Here is a 24,823-nt window from a genome sequence, read left to right as displayed (position 1 = left end):
ACTTAATCCTCCTGCCTTGTTTGTTTGATGCTGCCTCACTCCAGTGCGAGTCAATAAAACTTTGAGCACAGACACACACGACTTCCAGCAACCTCCAGCTGGTCCAAAATGGGGATTAGCAAAGCCTCCTTTCTCCTTCTGCTCTTTCTCGGCTCAGGTAAGAGTCCTTTGCCTTCTGCTTGCCTAGGTGAGACTGGGGCCAAACACTTCAAGGTAGGTCCCCAAATCCCTGCATCACAATTTCCCTGGATCGTGATGGATTTGGGACTTGCTGGCCAGCAAGAGCTGCTGCTGAATAGAGTGAGAGCTGTGGTTGTTCCAGGGCCGTGTTCTGTAGAGACACCAGAAAAGCAGCAGCCTTGGTGTTTGCATGGGCAGCTAATGGCTCCTGGCAAACAATTCCCATGGCCAGAGACAGGGACAACTTTGGGAAGCAGCCTGTAAAAAGCTTGTACAAAGACATGGCTGTCTCTGGTCTCAGCAGCCTTTTATCTTAGGTTTGGGGATTTTTTTCTACGTTATTGCCAACTACTGTGATCCTTATTTTGATTGGGTTTGTTTTTTTTTTTTTTTAAATTCTTGTGCAAAACAGAATCACAAAGGAAAGGAAAGTTTGTTCTATACTGCAGCTTCAGTCTTTTTCATGACCATGTTCTTAATGGTAAATTTTTCTTTCCATGCGATAGGGAGACCAAATCTGATCAGTGTTAGTTTCTGTGATATTTTTGGTATGCAAAGATATTTTTGTTCAATGTGGTGCCAAAAAATTTGTAACACACAAGAACTGAATTGGGCTCTTTAGATATATTTGTATGAATTTCATAGCTATCAATATTCTCTGTCCTGAAAATCTTAAACTCCAATGAACTGATATTCAGACCACACATCTTCTTCCAGGCATCTGTATAACCACACAGTATGTTGTGATTGCAGTAAAAAATAATGTATGAGTGTGCTAATGCATATGTAAAGATGAAATAAAATAAACAAACATTATACATGTGTAGTTTAAAAACATAGGAGAAGGTAACAGTTAGGAAAATGTATGGGTAGATTTTAGCTGGAAATACTAGAGACATGCCCCAGCATAAAAAAATCTAACTGTTATTTAATGCTAAGAATTTTTGTATGTTTAAATTCTAGTTTCTAAGCTTTGTTTTTGCAAAAGAACAGCCTTATTCAAATTAAATACCTTTCTCAATTAAGTAAGAATTTTATATGGGGGAGAAAAATATACACTTTGGACTTTTAACTGAAATGCTATACTTTTGTCTGCAAATCCTTTGTAAAATGGTAGTAAATATTTGCATTTCTGAATAAGGTAGTTACATATCTTTCTGAGACTGTAAAATACCATAGATGGAGGGAAAATGGTAGCATGAAAATTTACTGCATTTTTATTCAGATTGCATATTTTCCTTCCTTTTTTTCTTAAGGTATTATGCCCTGCCATGTAAATATAAGATAAAAGGTAAAAAATATTATGACCCAAATCAATTTGGTCAATATTTCTAAAATCGAATGCTATAATAATAATGACAATATTACTGCAAAATGTCAAAACAGAACAGAATTAAGTTTGCATGGAAACTGTACCATAACAGGAATTCTTTACTTGTTTTCGTTTTCCTTGTGGAGAGCATTGCAGCATCCCTATGACATTGTCTTAACCTAGTTTAATGTTTTCTCTCAAAACTAATTTCTTCTTAATGTTTTTGTTTTGAAATAACTAGTGGAATCAATGATTCCTCTGCCTGTCACATGAAATTTCATTGTATTCTTTTTCACTTATGCTTTTCTCTTCCAGCAGTTATCCTTTTGTTCCATGCATACTGTTAAAGTAACTGCCAGCCCTTAGGGATGAACTCTTCCCTCTCTACATGCAGAAAAACACATTCAGTAACTTCTCTGCTTTTGCAATTGTGTGAGAGGAAGCATAATTTGGCTCTTTTCCCTATCCCTCTTTTCCCTTTCCCTAAAAGCTCCCACTTTTAGGTGCAAAATGATCTTTAAGAAAATACCTAATTACAGGCTAAGCTATCTCTCAGGTGAAGGAATTTCATACCAGGATGCATATGGGTCTGCTTCACACTAAAGAGTGTTACTGAGGAAAGAAGGAGCTGTTGCCTTTCTCAGCTGGAAAGACATCACTGATCAACCCAGGGGAGCCCCTGGTCACAGGCCACGGGTCTGAGTGGGGCAAGGAGGGTTTTTGTCCCTCAGCTGGCATTGGCCCATGGCTGAGACAGGCAGGGGGCAGAGAAAGTCAGGAAGTTCCTCTCTGCAGCATTGCTGGTTTGCCTGAGATGCCAGTCATGGTCTGGTTCATCCCCTGCCTGCCTTTTGTTCAGAGATTTGCTCCTGTAAGGCCAGGAGCAAAAACACAGAGCAGGACTGAGATGTCCTGCGATGGCCAGGGGCCAGGGTGTCTGTTTGGGGTTGAAACCCTACAGAACAGGTAAGTTCTGGTTCCAAATGTTCATCAGAATAGTCATATGCTCCCCTGATAAAGGAACTGTAAAAATCACAGGACTCATACAACTCCATGACCCTGCAGCTGGAAGCCATGAAAGTCACAGTGCTGTGCACTAATTCAGAGATTGCACAGCTGTGACAGGAGCATACTAAATGGCAGAGTCCTTTACAAGGAGGACTGTTCATTTTTTTGAGTTTACCATTAAACATAGCTGTACTTTTTAGTATCCTATATATTTGCAGCTGTAGTCCAGAGGCTGTTAGATTAATTTATTTACCAGTTTAGTGTCTTGCATTAATTCATTGCAATGAAGGGCAACAACTGCAACCATGATTATTAAGTAAGTTCAGTACAGTGTTATTACAAAAATGACAAATTGAACATCTGACAACCCCAGGGTCTGAGGATGGTTTGTTTCTTGCCAGAGTAAGAGCCTTTAAAAGGAGGTGACTGATAAATCTGAAATTATTCCATGTGGATAGATGGACAGCAATGGAATAACATTGTTTCACATCTTTCTTGAGCCCCATTTCTCCACTTTCTCCAAAGTAGGCATGCCAAATATTTTCTTTCTGAAACACCTCGCTTTCTTTTGCTCCTTGGGTCATCTTCTGTGCTCCCATCACTTCACACCATGGGTTTGTGTTACTTGTTATGACTTTCAGTATGATACAAAGCACTGTTCAAGCCATTTTTCTGTCCTGCCCTGCACTGTGTTTTTAGTGATGCTACCTTTTACCATACCAAGAAGGGAAGATTTACCCTTAGTTTGTCACCATTAACCCAATTATTCCAGCACCTAAATGATGATGTTACACAACTAGGTGACAAAGAATTGAATGTAAGAGTTTGAATAAATGATATCATCATTCCCATTTTCACACCTTTCTTTCTTTTTTCTTTTAGTGCAAGGAAGCATCCTAGACCGATATGTGAAAACAGAGGGAGCTTGGTTGCTCAACCCAATGAAGCAAGTTTATAGAGCAAATAGTGAAGAAGAATGTGCGGAGAAATGTGAAAATGAAGACAAGTTTGCCTGCAGGTAATTTCTACTGGTTCCCACATATATCTTTTGTTGAAGGTGATGGAACAATATGCCTTTTTTATCAGCAGTCTGAACTTTCAGAAGTTTCCTTGTGAGTATGTGTGGGTTTGAGGTTTGCTGGAAAAACAAAAAATGTGTAGAAACAGAATGCCTGGGACATATAGATGAAGACAGAAGAAATAGAGAAATTAAAAAAGTTGTGTTGAATTTTTATTGAAAATATTTACAGTATCTTGATGCATAGCTTGACATACTGCAAACCAACTTGATATGGTTTTATCAAGACTCTTGCATTCCTTCTGCAATAAAGAGTCATAATTTCTTGGAAATTTAGGAAGCAATAATGGCATTGCTTATGTTCATTGCACAAGCTATCTTGCAGATAAAACCATTATTCTGTGTTTTACTAGAAGTTGGACTTAGGTAACTTCTATTTACCTTAAGAAAGAAACGCCAAAACCTCAATGATTCTAAAGCTTACTTTCAGCCTGGCCCTTTCTGCACTTATGTTAACCAGGCTCAAGGGGCTAAAAAGCATGAAAGGTGTTGATGAGTCTGTACCCCTGCTCTTTGCTCAGTCTCCTGCCCCTGTGGAGCCTATTGCTCTGAGGCTAAGGCTTCTTTATCTCCTGCTCCAAAGTCTCAGAGCCCATTGAGCTCCAGCAGTATGGCAGGAAACTGGAGCAGTGAGCAGAGAGATCCATTCAGGTGGGGGACAGTCCTCACATATGGGGCAGAGGGGCTTTCTCTTCAAGCCTTCATGAGATCTCAATCTACCACATCTGCAGCACACCTTTTTGAACTCGGCAAACTGATTGTCTGCAGTGCTGTTTCAAGCACTTGGTTCTACTTAGTGCTTTTATTCAAGGCAGGGGTACACTGGTGCTGACTTCTTAAATGTATCTTGTAACTTTGTGTTGTAAAGCAAAAGAGAAAATGATACTTATTTTAAAAAGGTGTAACCCTGAAAGATGACAGGCGTGCTGAGTGTGTGAAGTACCAACAACTGCCTTTGATCCAGCTTCACTCTGAAAACCACAGAGGGCAAAGATTCAGTAGCACGTGGTTCAGGAGAACAGGGAGGAAGGCAGAGAAGTCAAGTCTATATATTCAGATTATACATTTACAGTTTTCAGGGAATTACTGTTCCCTTTTGAGGCATATTCAGACACAGTATCATTCCTTAGCTTCTGCGCCGGGGTCTAAGCCTACCATCACCTGGCACTGGAATAACATCAGGTTATTGCCTCATTAATTAATTATGTGAGATCTATTACAGTCAAGCAAGAACAGGTGCAATCTGGCAGGAAGGATTTGAGGGAAGAAAGGTGTTAGGCAGAGCTTTAAGACCAGGCCAGCACTGCAGCATCCTCATATTAGTTCTTCAGACCAATCTGCTCAGATCAATACTTCAGACTTGTTATCCCACCTTAGAGGTGGATTGGGCTGTGTTCCTTAGTTACTTCTCTACTTACAAATTTAACATTACTGACAGCTTAACTGGCTTAACTGGGGGTAACAGCCCCAGTGTAATTTTGACCCAGGACAAGCAGTGCTCTCCAGACCCCTGATGGGTATGGTTGCCAGCAATGAGTCCAGATGTGATCCCTCTCCTGAGGGAAGAGGCTGTGTGAATTTACAAGCACAGGCACACTGGGGCTATGCCACCTGGTTGCAGGGCTGCACAATGTGCTTTGTCAGTATTTGCTTTCCTGGTATGGATCTACCCACTGAATGCCATGCTGCTATTGCTCTTTTCCTGGCTCTGAAAAGCCAGTTGTAGGAATTAGTTAGCCTGTCAGGAGGTTTCCTTAAATGCTATTGTAAAGACTACACCATCTGCTTCAGTTTTGCAGTTTACAGTGTAGGCACTTGCTGAAAAGGCAAAAGGTTATGTCTTACAAAATGCTTACACTGCTTCATGTGCAAAGATTCAGAACAGTTACCACAAGATAATTTAAGGTCCTGGATTGTGTTTTACCTGCTCCTTGGTAACTGTTGCATGCTGTGGAATGTCTCACTCCTTGAATGACCACTAATATATTTTATATAAGGTGCCTTGTGCATATATCCCCACCAATGTGGTCTCTTGAACCTCTGGCAGGTTATAAACTGTTTATTCCTTGTTACATATCCCTTTGTTCTTGTAGCTCCCTTTCCACCTAAGTTTGATATGAACACTTAGAAGTGAAAACCACCATTGAAAATGTGAGCTGCAATACTCAGTGATTTGAAAAGATTTCTCAGTCTTAAATATCACTGAACTGTAGTTCTTGGTAAAATGATAACTGAATACTCAAAAATGTGTTCAGGAAAATAAGCATATTTTCAGATATTGTTTCTTACATTGCTCTCTCCTCTTAATTTCAACAGGGCCTTCTTATTTACCAGTAAAGACCAACAGTGTTTAACATTGACTGAGAACACCAAAACAGCAATGGTATTCAGAAGAGCAAGTGCAGTTCTTTATGAAAAAAGAAGTATGTCTATGTCTATGTCTTTTTTATATTATTGGGCTGTACTTCACATAAAAATGATCAATATTTATAGTATTTGTATATTGCTATATGATGTTTTTACATCAGTTATTAATTTTGGTTAATTAATTTTTATCCTGTTCTTATTTTGATGGCATAATTAATAGTAAGTAATTAATTATTATTAATTAATGATGGCATAATGATGAATTTTTGTATTCCCCTTTTGTGTATATTTTATTTATGAACATTTTTGTCATAGATGAGGTTTATTTGACAGAAATATATTTGGTCTTTAATTCTTTCTGAAAGTGGGAAGTCTGTCTCTAAGAAATGACAGCTATCCAATTTTTTTATCCCATTTTAAAAATTATCACTTTATGCCAGTTGCAAGGAAACAATTGGGTTTTAAGACTATTTTTGAATTACATGATCAAGCATGGAGCTCTACCTATACACAAGGAAGAAAGAATGTGGTTTATTTTTAATGTAACATAGATTTCATTGTGCTTCTTCCCTGACTTTAGTGATACACAAGGGAGAAAAGATCTCTGTAGGGATCATTCAGATATAAGATAATGTGGTAAACTTTGAGTAGAATTACTACTGTTCTGTGTTAAATGACTTCATGAACATTGTCTCTGACCATTTGCTGATTCGTAACTTCAAAAAAAGTATTCATGCATTTGAAAATGTTCAAAAATTGGAAACCATATTAACTCAAGACCTTGGTCTCCTTCAGTAAAGAAAGGTGCATCAAAAGCTAAAATGAACCAAGCTCTCAGCTGCTGAAAATCATGCAATTGTTTCGATGGGCCAGTTTCTAACCAGAAGTCAAGAATCACAATAACTACACAGTAAATGCCCGAGAGGTCTGGAGAACTGCATCTTTTCTGTCAATCTGCCCTTATCCCTCCCTGTGGGATGAGATCATGCCATGTGTATAGCAGCTGCAAGGAGATTTTAGATTGTAGTTCAACAGCTTCAGCTGGCTTGCAGCTGAACATCCAAATGAGATTTTGTAGAGACATTGTGGATATAAGAAAGCAATTTTTCACAGAAAGGTGAGTAAGTTCTGCATCACATTGCCCAGAGAGGCTGTGGAGCCTTCACCCTTGCAGATATTGACTGGACAAATCTCTGAGCAGTCTCATCCACCTTAGAACCTGAGTGTGCTATTTCTGGGGCTCTGGACAAAAGACCACTGAGGATCCTTTTCAACCTGATATTATCTGAAGTCTATGGCTAGCTGAATTTTTTCTGTAGGTAATTCAATGTTTAGAACATTAGCTCGTTTATTATACCCAGAAGCAGGTGGGACTTTCCATAAATCATGATTAAGTAATACTAAGAAATCTTCTGCAGTTCCTATTTAGAAGGGAAACCGAGTGGATCAATTAACAAGTAGCAAAGCTAAAAGACTGAATGAGTAACTCATATGTAAGTAATACTATTGATTTTGCTTACTGTGATCAGGAGCTAGACCATGGTTTGGTATATTTTTGAGACATCCCTTAGATTTACTGAGGTTAGAACCTGGTCCTGCAATATTCGCTGAGGATTTTGCTACTGCATCTTTTGAAGCCATTGAAATGTGTTTTAGTTTCTTGAAATAACAGAACCACACCACTAAAAGTGTGAAAAACTGTTGTTTGACATAATCAAAATTTCCAAAAATTGCGCCTCTACCTGCAGAAACCAAAAGATGGACCTTGGTATCATGAACATCAAAACCACAGCCTATTGTGTTATGTGTCAGATGGTTTCTGTGTTGCTCATCTTTTTATTTGCAGTAATTTTTTCAGTCGAAGCAATTACTTGATGCAACCTAGTTGCTATTTATCATGGCATTCAAAGAAAAGGATGACAATTAGTATAAAACTGAGAGTTTCAGAAGTTTTTTTTTCTATAGTGGGTGCTATAAAAGAGAAAGTTAACCTTCTCTGACTTAACGTAAATTAGTAACAATTAAAGCTACATTTGGGAATTGTTATCTACATATCTGTTTGTAAATAGTTAACCCAAGGGACACGGGTTGAGTTTGGGGATCAAAGTTAGACATTTTTCATCAGAAAGAAAAGCCCTAAAGGTTATATAAACGGTCAAGGGTTTACACAAACAGAAAGAGTCAACACTTGACTGATTCAATGTTCAGTAATTGAGGGGTTTAATGTTATTTTATTGCAAAATTGTTTGAGGGATCCGAATGGCTTCCAGTTAAAATTTCTAGAGTGAACTTGCCTCTATATATAAATTGAAATAAAAGCATGCCTAAAAGTACATCCATAAATCCAGGTCTAAACCATCAGCCCTCAGGAAAGCTGAACCTTGTTTTGGATTCAAATATCAGTTCTTTTCACTTTGGGCAAAACAGATCTGTGTAAAATGACATTGTTTCTCCAGATTTCTGTTAATCTTCTGCTTGCCTGTCAGCTTTGTTACAACATTGATGCTGGGCAAAACTGTTGCAAAACTGGGTCTCTACAAGTATTCTATTTGGACACTACTTAAAGACACTGAGACAGGCCAGGTCACAACCTAAAAGACAGATTGCTTCCCTAGGGAAATGATAAATGAGTTTCCTGCTTAGTTTTCCTAGCTAGAGGACATGTGCCTGACAGTGACTGTCCCTAAACTGCAGATACAGAAGCTCTGAGGGAATATGCCAAGATCTGAGCTCCTTCAGATGTGTCTTGGAAGAGATGCCCCTTACAAGCCATCTCTCCCCTGGCAGCCACCAGTTCTGTGCTGGGAAAGGTGATTGCCCAGGTCCCCTAGGAAAATCTTTGCCACTTCAGTGGGGTTATGGCTGCTCCCATCTCCTGGGAAAAAATTACAATATTGAGCTTTCGGTTCTCTTTTAATTTAATGATTATTAATTTAAAACTATTCAATATTTTAAGAATACTAACCCCAGACTTAATCAGCATTAAAATTCCCCTTGTCATATACAGAGACAGGATTTAATTGGTAATTCTTTCAGTCTTTATTTTTCTATTTTACATAAAAGTACTATTAAGTTCCAAAATATAAGAGTATGAAGCTATATATAATACAACCAACTATCCATTTTATATTGAACAGTAGAAAGTCATTGTTTTAGCATATAATAAATTAATTAAATCTCATTTATAACAGAGGGAGCTTTAATGAAAAAATGTCATATTAATTATACAAACTCAAAAAAATTGTTTATTTAAACTGGCAAAATAGTATGTATGTGCATCTCCGAATCTGTGTTGCTGTCTTCAGCTGAATTCAGGTGACTGTCTTTAAAGGTTTAACTACTGTGACCAACTATAATAATCACAGGAGGTAAGGAAAAGAGAATGTGTTGCTATTTTGTTATAGCACCTATTTAAATGTTAAAAGCATATTTTATTATTTAAACCTACTATGGCATGTTCTCAAAATAACTGGGTTGTATCATACTTCTCTGGAATTCTGGTGTGGAACCTTTTTGCTTCCACATACATTTTTCAGTCCTAATTAAGTCAACTTAGAAATCAGCTAACTAGTAGGTTTTTACAATGTGAACTGTCTAGTTTTGAGAGCATAAGAAAGTCAAAACATGACCAAATAAATTTAAATGTATTAGCATGAAAAGGGATTTTGTATATGTTAGAATCCAATGGATATGTCATGATACTGATTAAGCACATATCATTTCAGTTTATCTTCTAGAATGCAAGGAGGGAAAAGGTGTGGATTACAGAGGAACAGAAGCCAAAACTCGGAAAGGTGTGAAATGCCAGAAGTGGGCTGATGATTCCCCACATAAGCCAAAGTAAGGTTATTTCATATCTGTTTATATGTTTTTCTGAAATTTTGTCAAGCCATACATATGTGCCAATTAGCCTTGTAAACAATTTGTTTGGTGTTAGAAGCCTTCTTATATTTTTCTATACCTATTTAAAATAAGATCATTCTCTAACATGAGTTGTTACTCAGAGACCTCCAAGTGCTGCTACATGATCAATAGAGACATTGTCAGCCCTGGCAGTTGTATTTAAATTTTGTAGTCTTTACATGCATAAAACACTAGACAGAGAAACATCTGGTTCTGCTGCAATCAGAATTTTCCAGTAATCTCACCAGAGCAAGATCTTTTTCTCTTGGCCGAAGGTATAACGTGACAGATGAGGTAGAGGTGCATCACTTTATCAGTGAATCCACAATTATCAAGGCAGTATTCCTTGTATTTAATAAAAAATACCTAACTGGCCTTAGAGGCACTGTGTTTCCTAATGTCTATCAATGTGGCATTTCCGATGCTTCACCAACAGCACACAGTGACAATAAGGAGCCCTCTAAAGACCAACATCTACAAAATGGTCCTCAGATAAAGATTTCATTTTTAAAGTTCTCAGCTGAATAATTGAGACACTTTCCTTATTCTGTACTCCCATTTAATTCTGTTTCAGTTACACACCCGAAAAATATCCCAATGCAGGACTGGAGGAAAACTACTGCAGAAATCCTGATGGGGATGAAAAGGGACCCTGGTGTTACACAACAGATCCTGATACCAGATTTGACTACTGTAGCATCCCTGAGTGTGAAGGTCAGGATACACATACTGACTTCTTTCCATTTTTTACAAAATATTTTCAAGAATGAGAAGTTATTCAGATACTTTTCTTTTCAATTGAGTGTTTATTTCAAACTTGAATTTAGTTCAACACAAAACTCTCTGAAACATTTTCAACACCAACAAGGAAGATATTAAAAGACACTGAAAACAGCTATACAAAGTCTCTGGATAAAAAATAGCATATGGGTGTATTCACATGTCATAAACTTAGAATTTAATCAAATGACAGTTGCTAGTGTTGTCAATAAAATATGACAGTAGCAAAGCACAGATTTTAAATTATATCTTAATAGATTCAATTTAGCTCTTTTAAAACCTATAGTCTATCATGTTGGTTTGTTTTCTTTTTAATTGGAATGCTATAAATGTAATCAACTAGTTGAATTCATCTTACCAAGGAAAATAAGCTTCTACTTTGTCAGAAAAATGACTGTACTTCAGCCTTGTGCTCTGATCAGGCTCTTGAGTTTCATGTGCGATGAGTGGGAGTGTTCATGGCCCAGTTCATCAGGGGCTTTCTGTCTCTCTTGTCCTTATTCTGCCTTGTTCCTACAGTAGAGTGCATGCATTGCAGTGGAGAAAACTACCATGGAGTAGTTGCAACAACACAGTCTGGGCTTGAGTGCCAGCGCTGGGACTCCCAGCAACCTCACTCTCATGGATACCTCCCGGAAAAGTAAGTCAGATTTTGTGATGGTCTATTTATCATCAGTGGTGATCTGAAGAAAACCCTGCACCAGACAGGATAATTGTTACAGCTATTAGTAACACACCTTAAAACTTATTTTTCTGGTTCAGTTTTCCAGAGAAGGATCTGAAGAATAATTATTGTCGTAATCCTGATGGCGAACCTCGGCCCTGGTGTTTCACTACCAGTCCAACTAAACGCTGGGAATATTGTGACATTCCTCGTTGCAGTGAGTCTGACTTCTAGATTTCTTCCAGTCAGAGTGATACAAGGATCTAGAACAAACAGAAGAGGTCCCAAAGATAAAGAAAAGTATAAAAGACAGCTGAATTTTATCTCAAAGGAAGGAATTAATCACCTTGAAATGAACCTCTGATAGCTTTAATGAGGCTAGACATTTTTGTCATAGGCATTTCTAATGGTTTTGCCTGGAGCATATCTTCCTTCCTTGATGTGATTTTCTATGATCAGGCATTCCAGTGGTTCTGGTGTTTTTTCTGATGTTCCTCTTTTGATGCCAAACAGTTTCGCTCTACCTGAAAATACTCTAGCTTTTATTTTGCTCTTCCAAATCAATTCTCCCCCTTTTCAGTTTTCTTTTCCCCTAAAAGCCTGTCCTTTCTATTACATTTTCCTTGGGACTTCTCACCAGACCTCATCCTTGCCATCTCTCACCAGTTAGAGTACATCTATTTTATACCTGCACCTACACCTGTACATATCACTGATGAGCCTGACACTTTGACCCCAGTTTTCTTCACAGTATTGCCACTTGCTCACTTTCCATCCATGTTCTGATGGGGCTGCTAGCACTTTCATATCTTGACTTTTGTGTCTTGTAACCTGGCCACTGTAAAGAGGCAGATGCAAATGACCTCCTGGCACCCTGACTGCTTTTGAAGAAGTTAAAATGGGAGGAAGAAAAGTTAAGAAAAATATCTTTGGATCTCTTCTCTGCCTTTCGGACTGTTCCAATATTTTGATATTTAAACCTTACCTGCAAAGAAATCTAAAAAACCCACTTAATTATAAAGCTCAGAGTGGTTTGTTGTTTTGTTTCTTTACTATATCTGGAAGGCAATGATTAATTTCAGTTCCTTTTTCTGTAATAGCAACACCCCCACCACCTCCTGCACCAGGGCGGCAGTGTCTCTCAGGAAGAGGAGAAGACTATCGAGGCACAGTATCTGTTACTGAATCTGGAAATACCTGTCAGCACTGGAGCTCTCAATCTCCTCACAGACATGCTCGCACTCCTGAGAACTATCCTTGCCAGTAAGTGAAACCCCTTTGTTATTCAGTATCCATGAGAAATACCAAGACTCAAAACTACTTCAGTTTTCTTCATCTATATTGCAAAGTTCTTTATTTACACCAGTATGTATCACCTGCTGGCTATCATATTTTCAATTATTTTGCTAATTTCTTTTTATTGACTTCTTTGTTCCTGAATACTGGTGTGTCTTCTTCCAACTTTCAAACTCTGCTTGATTGACTTTTTTCCTCCTTGATTGACTTTTTTCCTCCTCATTTCATCCTTTTACAGTGTGGTTGCTCAGATGAAACCATGTGGACTAAGAAAGCTACAATTATGATATTTGCTTGGGGCTAGATTCTTTCACCCTAGATTCTTTCTGCTGTGCTGCTCTTGGCCTCAAAGTACTACAGTCTCTTAATTCATCCAGTATTCAAGCAAGTGTCTGGTTTAGCACATCTGAAACACCAGTGAATTGCAATTATTCATGTAATAGATTTCATCAGTAAATGACAGTAGCAGTTACCTGCCAGTAAATACAACAGTAAACTAGGCAGTAAGAGATCCTCCTTTTCTTTATAACCTTTAACAGATTTCCATGAGAGACTCTTATCAGTCAAGTTTTCTGTTTTAGGGGCCTAGAGGAAAACTACTGCAGAAATCCCGATGGTGAGAAGAGGCCATGGTGTTACACCACCAACACAACTGCTCGGTGGGAATATTGCAACATCCCCTCCTGTGATAGTACCAAGCCAGAGCCCCCTGGTAAGAACACTAGACAAGTGGAAGTGAAGGGTCATCATGGCTTGTTTTGAAAAATCTTGTATGACTCTGTTCAGTTGCACTGCTGCTGTTGCTGTCAGCATTGCCATGTCTGGTTGAACTCCTGGGTCTGATGTGGAGCCCAGGCTGGTGTGCTCAGTCTGATGAATAAGTGCAGAATGCTTTAAATCAGCTATTGACTCAGATCAGAAAATACTGCAGTAAGAGAGGACCTTTCATTTTGCCAAGTGGCGGTTACCTCCACTTCTAAATTTTTAAATGCTCCATGGAAAAGTTAGTTTGCTTTACATGCCAATTCCTTAAAACCTGAATCTGAAGGAAAACCTAAGATAATACAAGAGCACTGAACCAAGACTTCATAGAAAACAATGAGAAAAAAACTCTCTTTACACAAGGTCGGCTTGTCCCATATGTATGTCTGTGGCAAAGACACAGACTTCCCCCTATCCTGAAAATATTTTGATCCATATGTTAATTATTTGGCTTGTTAGCTGAAATAAACCCCCATGTGTGACAGTAAAATTGATGTGCAAGTGCTTTTAATCTAGCATATCATTAAATTTTTGCAAATATCTTTTGCAATCTTCCTTTTGATCTACAGTCTAGGAAGGATTCTGTTACAGAGAGCATGCTGGGGTGGTCAGTGAAACACTTTGGCTTGTTGTTTTCTGTTGTCTTTCAGTGCTCATGTATAAATGTCAGAGTATTAAGATGCAAGAAATTGGTTTCTGTTATTCACTACAGCTGTTGATGTTCCTGAGCAGCCCCAAATTTCTGAGGAGTGCTATCAGGGCAATGGGGTGACTTACCGTGGTACAGCTTCTTTCACTCTCTCGGGAAAGAAATGCCAAGCCTGGAGCTCAATGTCGCCTCACCGGCACAACAAAACGGCAGAGAACTTCCCAAATGCGTATGTATATTTCCCTGTATATATAAACTTCCAGGTTTCATTGGACAATGATCATTCATGAATTTGTTTTGATTTGCATCATCTTTGCACAGCAATGATTATAAAGTGGAGATGGCAGTGTACTTGATAAAAATAATCCCTTCCTTTTCTTCTTTTTTTGTCATGGGAACATTTTTTATAAACCTCATTTTGAAAGAAAGCACAGTTGTCACTATTATACATTGGATTAATTAACTGTGTGATTCTACATTGCTTCTAAAGCAATTTATAACTATCATAAATTTTCCCTAATGCTGAAATGAATGTTTATATACATCAATTTATCAATTTATCAATGAGTTTAAGTCTTTACTCCTAGGCTGCAAATCATTAGAACTTTGAGGAAGGGATAGGTTGTTTTCTTATTCCTGATATTTATAATTTCTTTTTTGCAAAATGCAAAAAACTTTTCCTTTTTAAAAGATATTACTGTAATTGGAAAAATAGAATAAATTATATCTTTTTTATACATGTATGCATTTACTTATCTGGATGATTAAATTCTATTCTACTATAAGTGTTAATCAGTGAATAAGTATTTGGCATATTTAAATATTCTGTCTATGTGTCCTGATCTCATTCTGCTTTTTTGCTGTAAAAGATTTCAACTGGCCATGACAGAATGCACATGATAAATGATATATGCTAACTCCGTAGCAGATCTGCTTTCTAAAATGTTCTTTTGAGTTCTCCCCAGAGCAGTGGCACAGGTAGGAATATATGTTTGCATTTGTAGGGGCCTGAGCCAAAATTACTGCAGAAATCCAGATGCCGACAGCCGTCCGTGGTGCTACACCACTGACCCCAGCGTGAGGTGGGAGTATTGTGACCTGAAGAAGTGTGATAGCCAAGGGCCACCGACTGTTCCTAAGCCTCCTCAGACAACACAGGAAACAAATTCTGGTGAGAATACTTTCAGCTTCCCCCAGAAATGCCCATAACCAGCAAGCTGGTTTTTATGGAAATATCTTCAGGAATTTAAAGAGGATGAAATAAAGGAAACTCTAAATAAATACAAAAATTAATATATTATTGTATCCACTACCTTCATTTTCTGAGCATTCTTGTGGAATTTTGTAGCAGGTTTTCTGCATTAGATTTAAGACTAATATCACATCTTTTATCTGCTACATCTGGCAATATGAGAAACACAAGGAAGCAGATGGCTACTAGTCTCCACACAGCTGTGGGAGGGCAACTAGCAATGACAGAAAAAGCAGCAGTAATGGCATTTTGCTGGCAACTGCTCCAAAAAGTCTTTTCCTGTGCCATGCATTCACATTGCCAGGGTTCCATTTCCCATCAGAGGACAGCTGGCTTTTTTTGATTCAGTTCAGATGCAACTTCGTTATGCAGTAGATGGTCAGAGTACTGCAGGTTTCTTTTGTGAAAATTTTTTTTTGCTATGACACATTTTTCTGGTCAAAGGGTTACTAATTTCGGCTGAGCATGTGTTACTGCTTTTTACCTACTGTAAAATGTGGCATTGGACAGATATCAGTGTCTGCAAGGAAAACACTTTATGAGTGCATGGTCATTGTAGTACTGATTTCTGGAGTCATGAAGGATCAACTGAATGTAAACTTCTTTGATATATATATGACTTTTGTGATCATGAAGAAAACTCTTAAAATCCAAGGAAATTAAAATGCCATTGTTAGTAATCATTGACACTATGTAGCCCTTCTTTCCTTGTCTACATATTGTGTAGGACATGTAAATTGTAGTAGTATTTCCTCAAATTTATCCCTGCTTCACCACCATTAAGTGTGGACTTGGCCCAACAGCTCACAGGCATTTCCTTTTCTTCTTTTTTTCACAGACTGCATGGTTGAAAATGGCGCAGACTACCGTGGCACAGTGGCAAAAACAGCAAGGGGCAGGACTTGTCAAGACTGGAGTTCTCAGACACCTCATAACCACGACTATTTCACTCCCACAACTCATCCAAGAGCAGGCCTGGAGAAAAATGTAAACAGCTGTTCATTTAATACTTGTCATTGAGCTTTGCCTTTTCAGGGTCCCACAGCAAGCATTTTGTGACAGGTCTTTGTTAAGTAATTTCTTTCCTTCAGTTCAATCCAAGAACCTGATCATGATAATTCTTGCTGACATGGCCAGTCCGTACTTCTGTGGGACACAGAGATGCCCAGAAGCTCTATTGAATGCTTTTGTAGCATATCTAAGGGCTTCAGATAGGCACTTGCTTCTCCTCACTACTGAGGACTAACCAGAGTTGGTCTGTGGGCAGCACCTCTGTCTCCTCTGACAGAAAGAACACCTGGGGTCATAGGTTTCAGTAATACCAGGGACAAGTGAGATGGTGATGAATCTGATGTTCAGAGCAAGTTCCTTGAGATTTATAGCTGATTCATTGTAGCCCCCATCCTCTAGTAGCTGCCCCTCAGCCCTCCAGCTTCTGCCACAGCCCATTATTCAAGGCTATACATGTACCTGACCATCCTGTAAGGCACTTTCTCTTCCTAACCTTATCTCCCTAGTCCTAACAAATGTACTCATCACCAGTTCTTTAGACTTGTAACATCCCATATACAATAATTTGTGACAAGCTTTGTATGTGATATAAGGAGCTTGTTTGATGTTGCCAGGTTGAACTACTTTTTCACCAGGTAGAGGACTTTAGATCTTGCTTTAATCAATTCTTTGATGGCATCACATACCCTGTATTGAATTCCAGTTCAGACTGGGGAGACCCTCTCTCAAAAGCTGCCTGCCTTGGTTCTTGGTTCTTTCATTTGTCAGAGGCTCTTGGTAACAAATATTTTCTCCTTTTTTCTATGACATGGGATATATTTCAGGATAGGGAAGGGAACTAGAAAAGATACCTGGGAGCATGCAGTTGTGTGAGGTGTCTATGCTGAGCAGAGATCAGTCAGTATGCCCAGAAAAAACCTTGAGAGTGACTCAGCTAACCAGCACCCACACGAGGGTGAAGACTGCAGCCCTGCATAACCATAGGCATCACCAGGTTGTGCAAGAACAGCTTACACAATACTCACTTGTCCCTGAGTCATGCAGCCAGAGTGGATGTGAAAAGACCTCAGGACTGACCTGACTGCTCCCACTAACTGCAGTGAAAACAGGAGTTGATAGTTTTTCTACTTTAGAAAGCTTCTTTCAAGGTCAAGATCTTCTAATTTTTGAGACTTCAGAGATCCAAGGTTGCCCTAGTGAAGCTTACTGTCTGAAGACAGTTGAAGAAGTCTGATTTTTATTACCCTTTTCTAAAGTCACAGAGCAAATGGAAAAATGAAACAAATTTTGACAAAAGGAATTGGAAATCACTTACAAGAAAGGAAATAAAAAAATATTTTCCAAATTTTATTTTATTTAATTTTGAAACTTTAATTGGTTGGCCTTTTCATTCACTGGTAATAGCTGTCGTTTTTATTCTTTATTGCAGTATTGCAGGAATCCTGATGGAGATGTGAATGGACCTTGGTGCTACACAACAGACCCAAGAAAAGCCTGGGAATACTGTGACATTCCCAAGTGCCGTAATTATTCCTTTAAACACTAATGTCTCCCTTTCCTGTAACTTTTTTGACAACTAGAGAGCAGTCAGTCATTAGTTTTAAAGACTGATCTAAATGCAATAGCTTTAAATTAGAAATTAAGGCTGTTGGGAAGTGATGTTCAAGGTCTGTGTTTTCATATTGATCTTATTCCTTGAAAGCCCCAAACACACCACAAGATATAGAGCCCAATTAAGCTCATGGGGTTTTGCCACATTTCTCAAAATTATGACATTTTCCCTGCTCCTGCCTAATCTCCTGGCCTGATTCTGTGTGTGGCCTGGCTGAACAAGGCATGTTCTTATCCCAGAAAAATTTTGCTCATGCTCATGTGTCTCTTGTTCTGTTCTGGATGACAACCAGATTGTCCTTCCTATGATACTGTGCCGTATCTGATGTCTGGAAAGTGCACTTGACCCTAAATATTTAACCAGATGCCCTCTGCTAGTAGTAATCAAGCCTTTTGGTACTCTGAATGAGGTGGTGCAACAAAGTGTAAAATTTTGAAGTTTTACAACATTTTGGTTTCCAGTCCCTTCGTGTCTATCAAAACCAGAAACTATGCTAGAAGAGAGGTAGCTCTCAAAAGAAGTGTGACTTTATTGCTGCTTTATTCTCTCAGTGATGAGCAGAAGAAAATGTGCTCTGATCAAAATCCAAAAATGGAGCAAACAAGAAAAAGAAAGTTTTTCCATACATGCACACACTGTAGCTGTAAAAGGACTACTGCATTGAACGTGTTGGGCTGAGACCCTTAAGAAGAAGAATAACATTTTCAAATTATTATTGTGGTCAATTTTGATGCTGCATTTCTTCTTTAAATGATTTTTTTTTGTTGTTGAGATGTTAATCTAATCTAAAAAACAGAAGAAACATGGCTTTTGCCTTTAATTTCTTTAGTTTGCTCTTTTTGCTGACAAAGTTCTAAATTCTGTGTTGATAGGAGTCAGTGCACCAAGGCCAAATAAGAATTACCCTTTTTAATAACTCAGAGACACCTGAACTGCCAAATGATCCTGACATAAGAGTGGACAAAATTTTGTTCCACAGAGACAGCGATAGAATTTCACCTGTTGTACCACCAAGATTAGTTTAAAACATCCACCAGTGCAACTTCTGCTCTGCTGACATCCATAAAAGTACATTTAAGAATGTTGGGAGAATTCATTTTTTCTTTCTCTCTCTTTTTCCTTCTCCTTCCCCTTTCATTTTTTGTTTTGGTTTTGTTTTGTTTTTTTTCTATCTGACTGTAGAGCTACAGAGAGCTGTATGTGAAAAAAAACTTACTAGGCATTTTTAGGTGTTCCAGATGGAGTTAACCTAACAAAATATAATGATTCTATATCATTAGGTGCACTGTATCACAGTGGTATAGAATTTCTTGAAGAGAATCAGAAGGTGAAGTGACAAATGAAACAAGTTCACCTTCTGGCTTTCTGAGTTCAATAGTGAGTGTGTAGCAAATTGCTAAAGTTCTACATGGATTTTTTTTCTTGTTCTGTAGCTCCTGCTCAGTATGAATGTGGAAAAGCCAAGTTCAGGCCAAAGTTGTGTGCTCAAAGGATTGTCGCAGGGTGTGTTTCACATCCACACTCCTGGCCCTGGCAGATCAGTCTCCGTACCAGGTATGGTTATTCCCCATTACATTGGACTTCACATGCAAAGAAATTTTGCCTCTCATAGGATGTTACAGTATGGGGTTTAAGCATTCTAAACTTGATTTTTATTTAGAAATAGCTCAAGGTTGAACACTGTGTGTGCTATTCTTAAGGAAGTTCATTTAGACAACCAAGAATGCTCTATTTTGTGACAAATAGCCAGAAGATCAATAAAATTGTTAATTTGAAAAACATTTTCACTATTAGGTAGAATGACTTTAAATCTGTCACTACATTCTACAATAGAATCAGTTTCCAATGAATAAAAGCAGCAGTATGACTATTACACCTCTCGATCAGTCCTTCTGTGTAAGTATTTGACCCTAATGGCAAAATTATTAATAAAACTAGGAATCAAGACCAATTGCGGAGTTTTATGACTGCAATTAGAGCTAGAAAAAGTCCGAATCTCTAAAATGGTGAAACTCACTGAACACAAGGTTTTCTAGTAATAGAAACATTGATCAAGAGCAAAGATCTAGGTGTTTCCATACAAGGCCTCACAAAAATGTCCACAGAACCCTACTGTCACTGTCAAAAACATTATTCAAGGAAAGTATAACATTTCTTAATGAAACTGTGGAATAATGTAGTTTTTAAAGGCCCATATGTTAAAAATATTACTTGATAAACTACAGTAGATTACCATCCCCATCTTAAACCAACGCCCTTTTCATGCCTTTTTGCTCTATTACAGTTTTGGCTTGCATTTCTGTGGGGGAACTCTGATAGATCCTCAATGGGTTCTTACTGCCGCCCACTGCTTAGAAAAGTAAGTATCTGTTATAGTCTGCACCAGCAACTTCTTACACTGGATAGAAAATCACAGGAGAAAATAAAAGAGACCCAATAACCAACCTGAGCTGGTTGCAAACAGCTTGTAAGCAGTTGAGAATTGGGCCAAGTCTATTTGTCATTCATTAAAGCTGAATTTTGACTGTAAAACAGAGCAACAGTGATAACTTCTGCCAATTTGAATTCATGTACCATAATAAGGGATTACATTTGCTCCAGTTGGCTCTCTGGCTTTGACAGAAGGTGCCCAATAACATTGTAAGTGGTCTATGTCCTGGTTGTCTATTCATCAACTCACCATGTGCCACCATTTCCAACAGGTCCTCACGACCAGCTGCATATAAAGTGTACCTTGGATTACACAAAGAGCTAGCAACAGAGCCATCAGTACAAATACGTAATGTAGAGAAGTTGTTCAAGGAGCCCCACAGAGCAGACATTGCTCTGCTCAAACTGAGCAGGTAAACTTTCACCCGAAGCATTCCTTTGTTCTGATGGGACAAGGTGACTAAAAAGTGGTTGCTGGTGCTGTAGAAATGGGTGTTTATGCACACTCTGGGTTCAATTAGTGATGAGACCCTCTCTTTCTTCCCTTTCTGCAGAAGCTCCAGGGTTTCAGAAAGGGAAAGGCTGCTTTGGGAGGGGAGGAAGGCTAGGGACAGTGACCCAGGCTGGAAGTATGCTGGGTGCCAGCTGCTGGAGGGTGAGGCAGTGGCAGCAGAATAGGAGAAAGTAATGCCTAGAGGAGCTTTCAGTCTGTGTTTCTACATGCTTCTACCCTGATAAGGTAATGATGATTGAAACCTGCAATATTAGCATGATGTCAGTGCATGCTGTTTCCATGCTTGGTGGGGAGATTTCCTCTTCCAGTAGGTCTGGCCAGTGGCCAGGCAAAGAGTTTGATGTAATACCCAGTATGGCCCTTCTTGCATCTGTTTTCATTCATCAGAAATGCTCTTTGTGGAACTGTGCAATCAAAAGTAATTTGTCCATACAGCTGCAAGCAGCTGTGAACATGTGATGTCTGGGCTTTCATTGCTGTGGCTGCAGTACAGGTCCAAAACAGATGCAGGGTCAGCATAAAAATGTGTCCTTGTAAATGAGCTTTAGCTGCACCCAAAGGCAAGTCAGATGGACTTAGGTTCTGCTGTGTGCTAAGTGCCCCAACAGAAAGTGATTTATAGTCAGACTGGATGCAGACAGAGCAAGCTAACACCTGGGTGTTAAATGCCACTTTGTGATATACATACCCTTTGTAACAGCCTTGTAATTAGGTTTTGTTGGCTATGGATTAGTCTAAGCCCAGCATTCTCCCAAATTAATGTTGGTTCTTTTTATGTCATTCTCCATTTCAGACATTACCTTTTATGTATCTCTTTCTGAGGGTTTAGAGCCTAAAAAGTGATTTTGCACACCAGAAAAATGCCTCAACTGAAACTAGGGATTTGAATTGTAAAAGGCTGAATGTATATAAAGTATTTTTAGAAACCTGGAGGTAGCATCAAGTATCACTGTGCTGATGATTGTTCCTGTTTGTTCATTTCAGACCAGCACTCATTAATAATCATGTCATCCCAGTTTGTTTACCAAAAGAAAACTCTGTGTTAGGAGGAAGAGAGGAGTGCTATGTGACAGGCTGGGGGGATACAAAAGGTGAGACAGCATTAACACATTTAAAAGCTCTGTGTTTGGAGACTGGTATATACTTGTATCCAAAGTGTGTTTTCTTTGTGCTCCCCACAAGCTATTGATGAAAAATTTATTTCATCACAATTCATCAGGCGTGTCCAATCTTTCCACTGTCTCTCTCTGACACAGATCCTCCTAAATCTCTCAAAAACTGAAACCCACTAAACTGATGCTACAGGAGGAGAACCAGACCTGAGGAACCACTTGTGTCTCAGTCCACTAATGCTTTTCCCCAAAGTGGGCCTTTGCCAAGTTGGATGGAAAGTTTTTCTAGATTTAGGTTATTTCTTATTCACATAAATATGAGTTTGCTCATCCTCTTGAATGATTCTTCCTCCCAGCCAGTCTGGTTCACATCTCACACAAATATAGCCCTCATTTTCAAAACCTCCCACTCTCTCTGCATTGAGAAGTGCATTGGTGCCTTCTCTGCCTCCTTGCCCATCATACCATTTTCAACTGTTTACTTTCTACCTCATTTATATAGATATAGAGATATCAGATATAGAGATATATATCTGATATAGAGAACTAAAATGGCTTGGGAATGACTCCCACAAGTATCCATGGGTATTGGATCCACATGGATGTACTGTGAGAGCAGGAAAGTCAATGATGGGTGGTAGAGGGTGATAAGTACCATAACAGTGAAAATGCTTACTGATTTTGGTATATCTTCATATTGTGCATGGGAAGATTATGCACAGTGAACACTATGATGATTTTATTGCTTATCCATATCCTGATATTTGTGTTTTGTGAATATGATAATTACCTTTGTCATTCATTCTTTCTTGTTTTCATTTTTATTTGCAAAGGTACCCGTGGTGAAGGCTACTTAAAGGAAACTGGATTTCCTGTGATCGAGAATAAAATATGCAACCGCCCTGAATTTTTGAATGGTAGAGTCAAAAAGCACGAACTCTGTGCTGGGAATATTCATGGTGGCACAGATACCTGCCAGGTAAGAAAGTCTGTGAGCATCAGAGTTGGTTGCAAGCACATTCAAATCAAGTAGTGCATTGCTTTTTGGGCTTTAGAGGCCCAGAATTATCCTTGGAATGTTACCACACTACGTGGCATCTGAGTTGAAAAATGCCCATGTATTCTGCTCTTTCCTTGCTCCCTTGTCTGCTGCTGGGAAGTGGGGCAATTTTTCAGGTAAGCCTGAACTACAGAGCAGTAACACAGCATGGTATCACACAGCTGCACAAGCTAGGTGTATGGAAGCCAGCTTAGAATGGCAAAAGGTCTGATTTTCTTTCCCCAGACCCCCTTGCTTGCCTCAGGCAAACTACCACCAATGTCCAAGCTAGCTCAGTTAACAATATCTCAGTTAGCAGTCAAGGAAGGATGCAGTGGAGCCTGCCATGCAGGCAAAACAAGGGCCAGAGGAACTATGAATTTCCAAGTATCAGTGCCACTGGATCATCTAACCACCATCTAACCATCTAACCCACAAAGACCTCAGAAAAGAGACTGAGGGAAGAAGCACAGTTTAACTTTATTAGGGCAATCAGATTCTTTCTCAATAAATCCCCTTCAAAAATTAATGTAATGCCTGAGTGACATGAAGAGATGACTTTACAAAAGTGTTCAACAACATGAATAGAGAGCTCTTGCCTGGCTAGAATTCTGGTGTTTCCTTATAACTTCTGCAGCTTTCACATGTAAGAGGTACTTCTGTTTCCGTGCCATCTGTGGGAAGGCCACATGGGTCTGTCCAAGAAGGAATCATCCTGTTCTTTCTCTGTTTAGGGGGACAGCGGAGGACCTCTAGTCTGTCTGGACCAAGACAAATTTGTCCAACATGGAGTCACCTCTTGGGGCCTTGGCTGTGCCCAACCCATGAAACCTGGTGTTTATGTTCGAGTCTCCAACTATATTCCTTGGATTAAAAGTGTAATGGAAAACTACTGATCCTGGGTATGGACTGCCCTCTCCTGGAAAGCATATGCACATCAGAAATACAAGATTCCAAGTGCAATATTAAAGCTACAATCATTCATAAGGAAGCAAAATAAATACGATTATTCATTTTAAATTGCTATAAATTAATAGTTATTGGCAAGAAGCCCAGCTGACAGTCTGTTACCCTCTTTCTATATGTTCTGTGGTTTGCTATGTCTGACAATACACTTACCCACCTCTGAAATACCTGTCGAAAATCCCAACCTCAGCTGTAACTGGACGCCTGCATTTTAATTTTATATTAGGTTCTGCAATGACATTTTCTTCTAAGGTTATCATTTCCACGATGTTGTGCTTCCAACTAATGAAGAAATGAGAATACTTTTTATTTTCTATGAGTTGTCTGAACCTCTTACCAATTTGATGCTACAAACCAAAGAAGAATCTCACAGTACATGTGAAGTTTTATTAGATATATAAGTTTTATGCCTGTGAAGTTTTATTAGATATATCTGATAGCATTGAATACATGGGATGGGGAAAAAAAGAAGCAAACACATTTGGTTTGTGTTTTTGTATTTTTTTTATTGGCATGGAAATACACATGTCGGCAAAAGTATAAATGTTGCATCAAGGATATAAAACAGTGAATAAAAAATAGCCTCACCCTAAAGTTAGTACCTAGTGAAGAAAGAGAAATAACTATCAATAATTATCACAGTAGTAATTGTAATAATACCAAGGAGTGACAATGCATCTACATCTTATAAAATTGTGTTGTCCATAGTACCCATTTTTTTCATTGTATCTGACATTATCTGACTACACAACTCTTATTGTACACTTTTCTTCTCTAAAAGAAGGTTATGTACACATGTGATTATAGGAAGTGAAAGCTTAAACCTTTCTAAATGCTTTCCAGGGAAAGCTTGACTGATGCTTGCCAAAGGGAAACAATTGCTATGAA

General features: G+C 38.7%; 1 protein-coding gene across 2 annotated transcripts; it reads left to right on the top strand.

Moving 5' to 3' along the window:
* PLG (plasminogen) lies at positions 1-24,415 on the top strand. Of its 2 annotated transcripts, none has more exons than XM_085055884.1 (19): positions 1-157; positions 3,383-3,518; positions 5,895-6,001; positions 9,671-9,785; positions 10,423-10,562; positions 11,151-11,268; positions 11,391-11,509; positions 12,393-12,555; positions 13,170-13,300; positions 14,063-14,228; positions 15,004-15,170; positions 16,090-16,238; positions 17,692-17,785; positions 19,308-19,428; positions 20,159-20,233; positions 20,577-20,717; positions 21,803-21,909; positions 22,764-22,909; positions 23,704-24,415. In XM_085055884.1, exons 1-19 carry the CDS (start codon positions 109-111, stop codon positions 23,863-23,865), a joined length of 2,406 nt encoding a protein of 801 aa, XP_084912010.1. In that variant the 5' UTR covers positions 1-108; the 3' UTR covers positions 23,866-24,415. The 2 variants fall into 2 exon arrangements, with proteins under 2 accessions (XP_084912010.1, XP_084912009.1); XM_085055883.1 differs by having other exon boundaries at positions 11,148-11,268.
* The last annotated feature ends 408 nt before the right edge of the window (positions 24,416-24,823 follow it).

This window comes from Lichenostomus cassidix, chromosome 3, assembly GCF_008360975.1.
Source record: "Lichenostomus cassidix isolate B80296 chromosome 3, HeHo_3.0, whole genome shotgun sequence".
Taxonomy (NCBI): domain Eukaryota; kingdom Metazoa; phylum Chordata; class Aves; order Passeriformes; family Meliphagidae; genus Lichenostomus; species Lichenostomus cassidix.
The sequence above is the reverse complement of the archived record's forward strand: the minus strand, read 5'-3'. Positions and strand labels throughout refer to the sequence as shown.

Excerpts from the sequence above, each read along its gene's own strand:
- PLG (XM_085055883.1), top strand. The coding sequence starts at position 109 with ATGGGGATTAGCAAAGCCTCCTTTCTCCTTCTGCTCTTTCTCGGCTCA. Across the intron at positions 15,171-16,089 it reads AACACAGGAAACAAATTCTG|ACTGCATGGTTGAAAATGGC; the intron begins GTGAGAATACTT and ends TTTTTTTCACAG. Across the intron at positions 21,910-22,763 it reads AGGCTGGGGGGATACAAAAG|GTACCCGTGGTGAAGGCTAC; the intron begins GTGAGACAGCAT and ends TTATTTGCAAAG.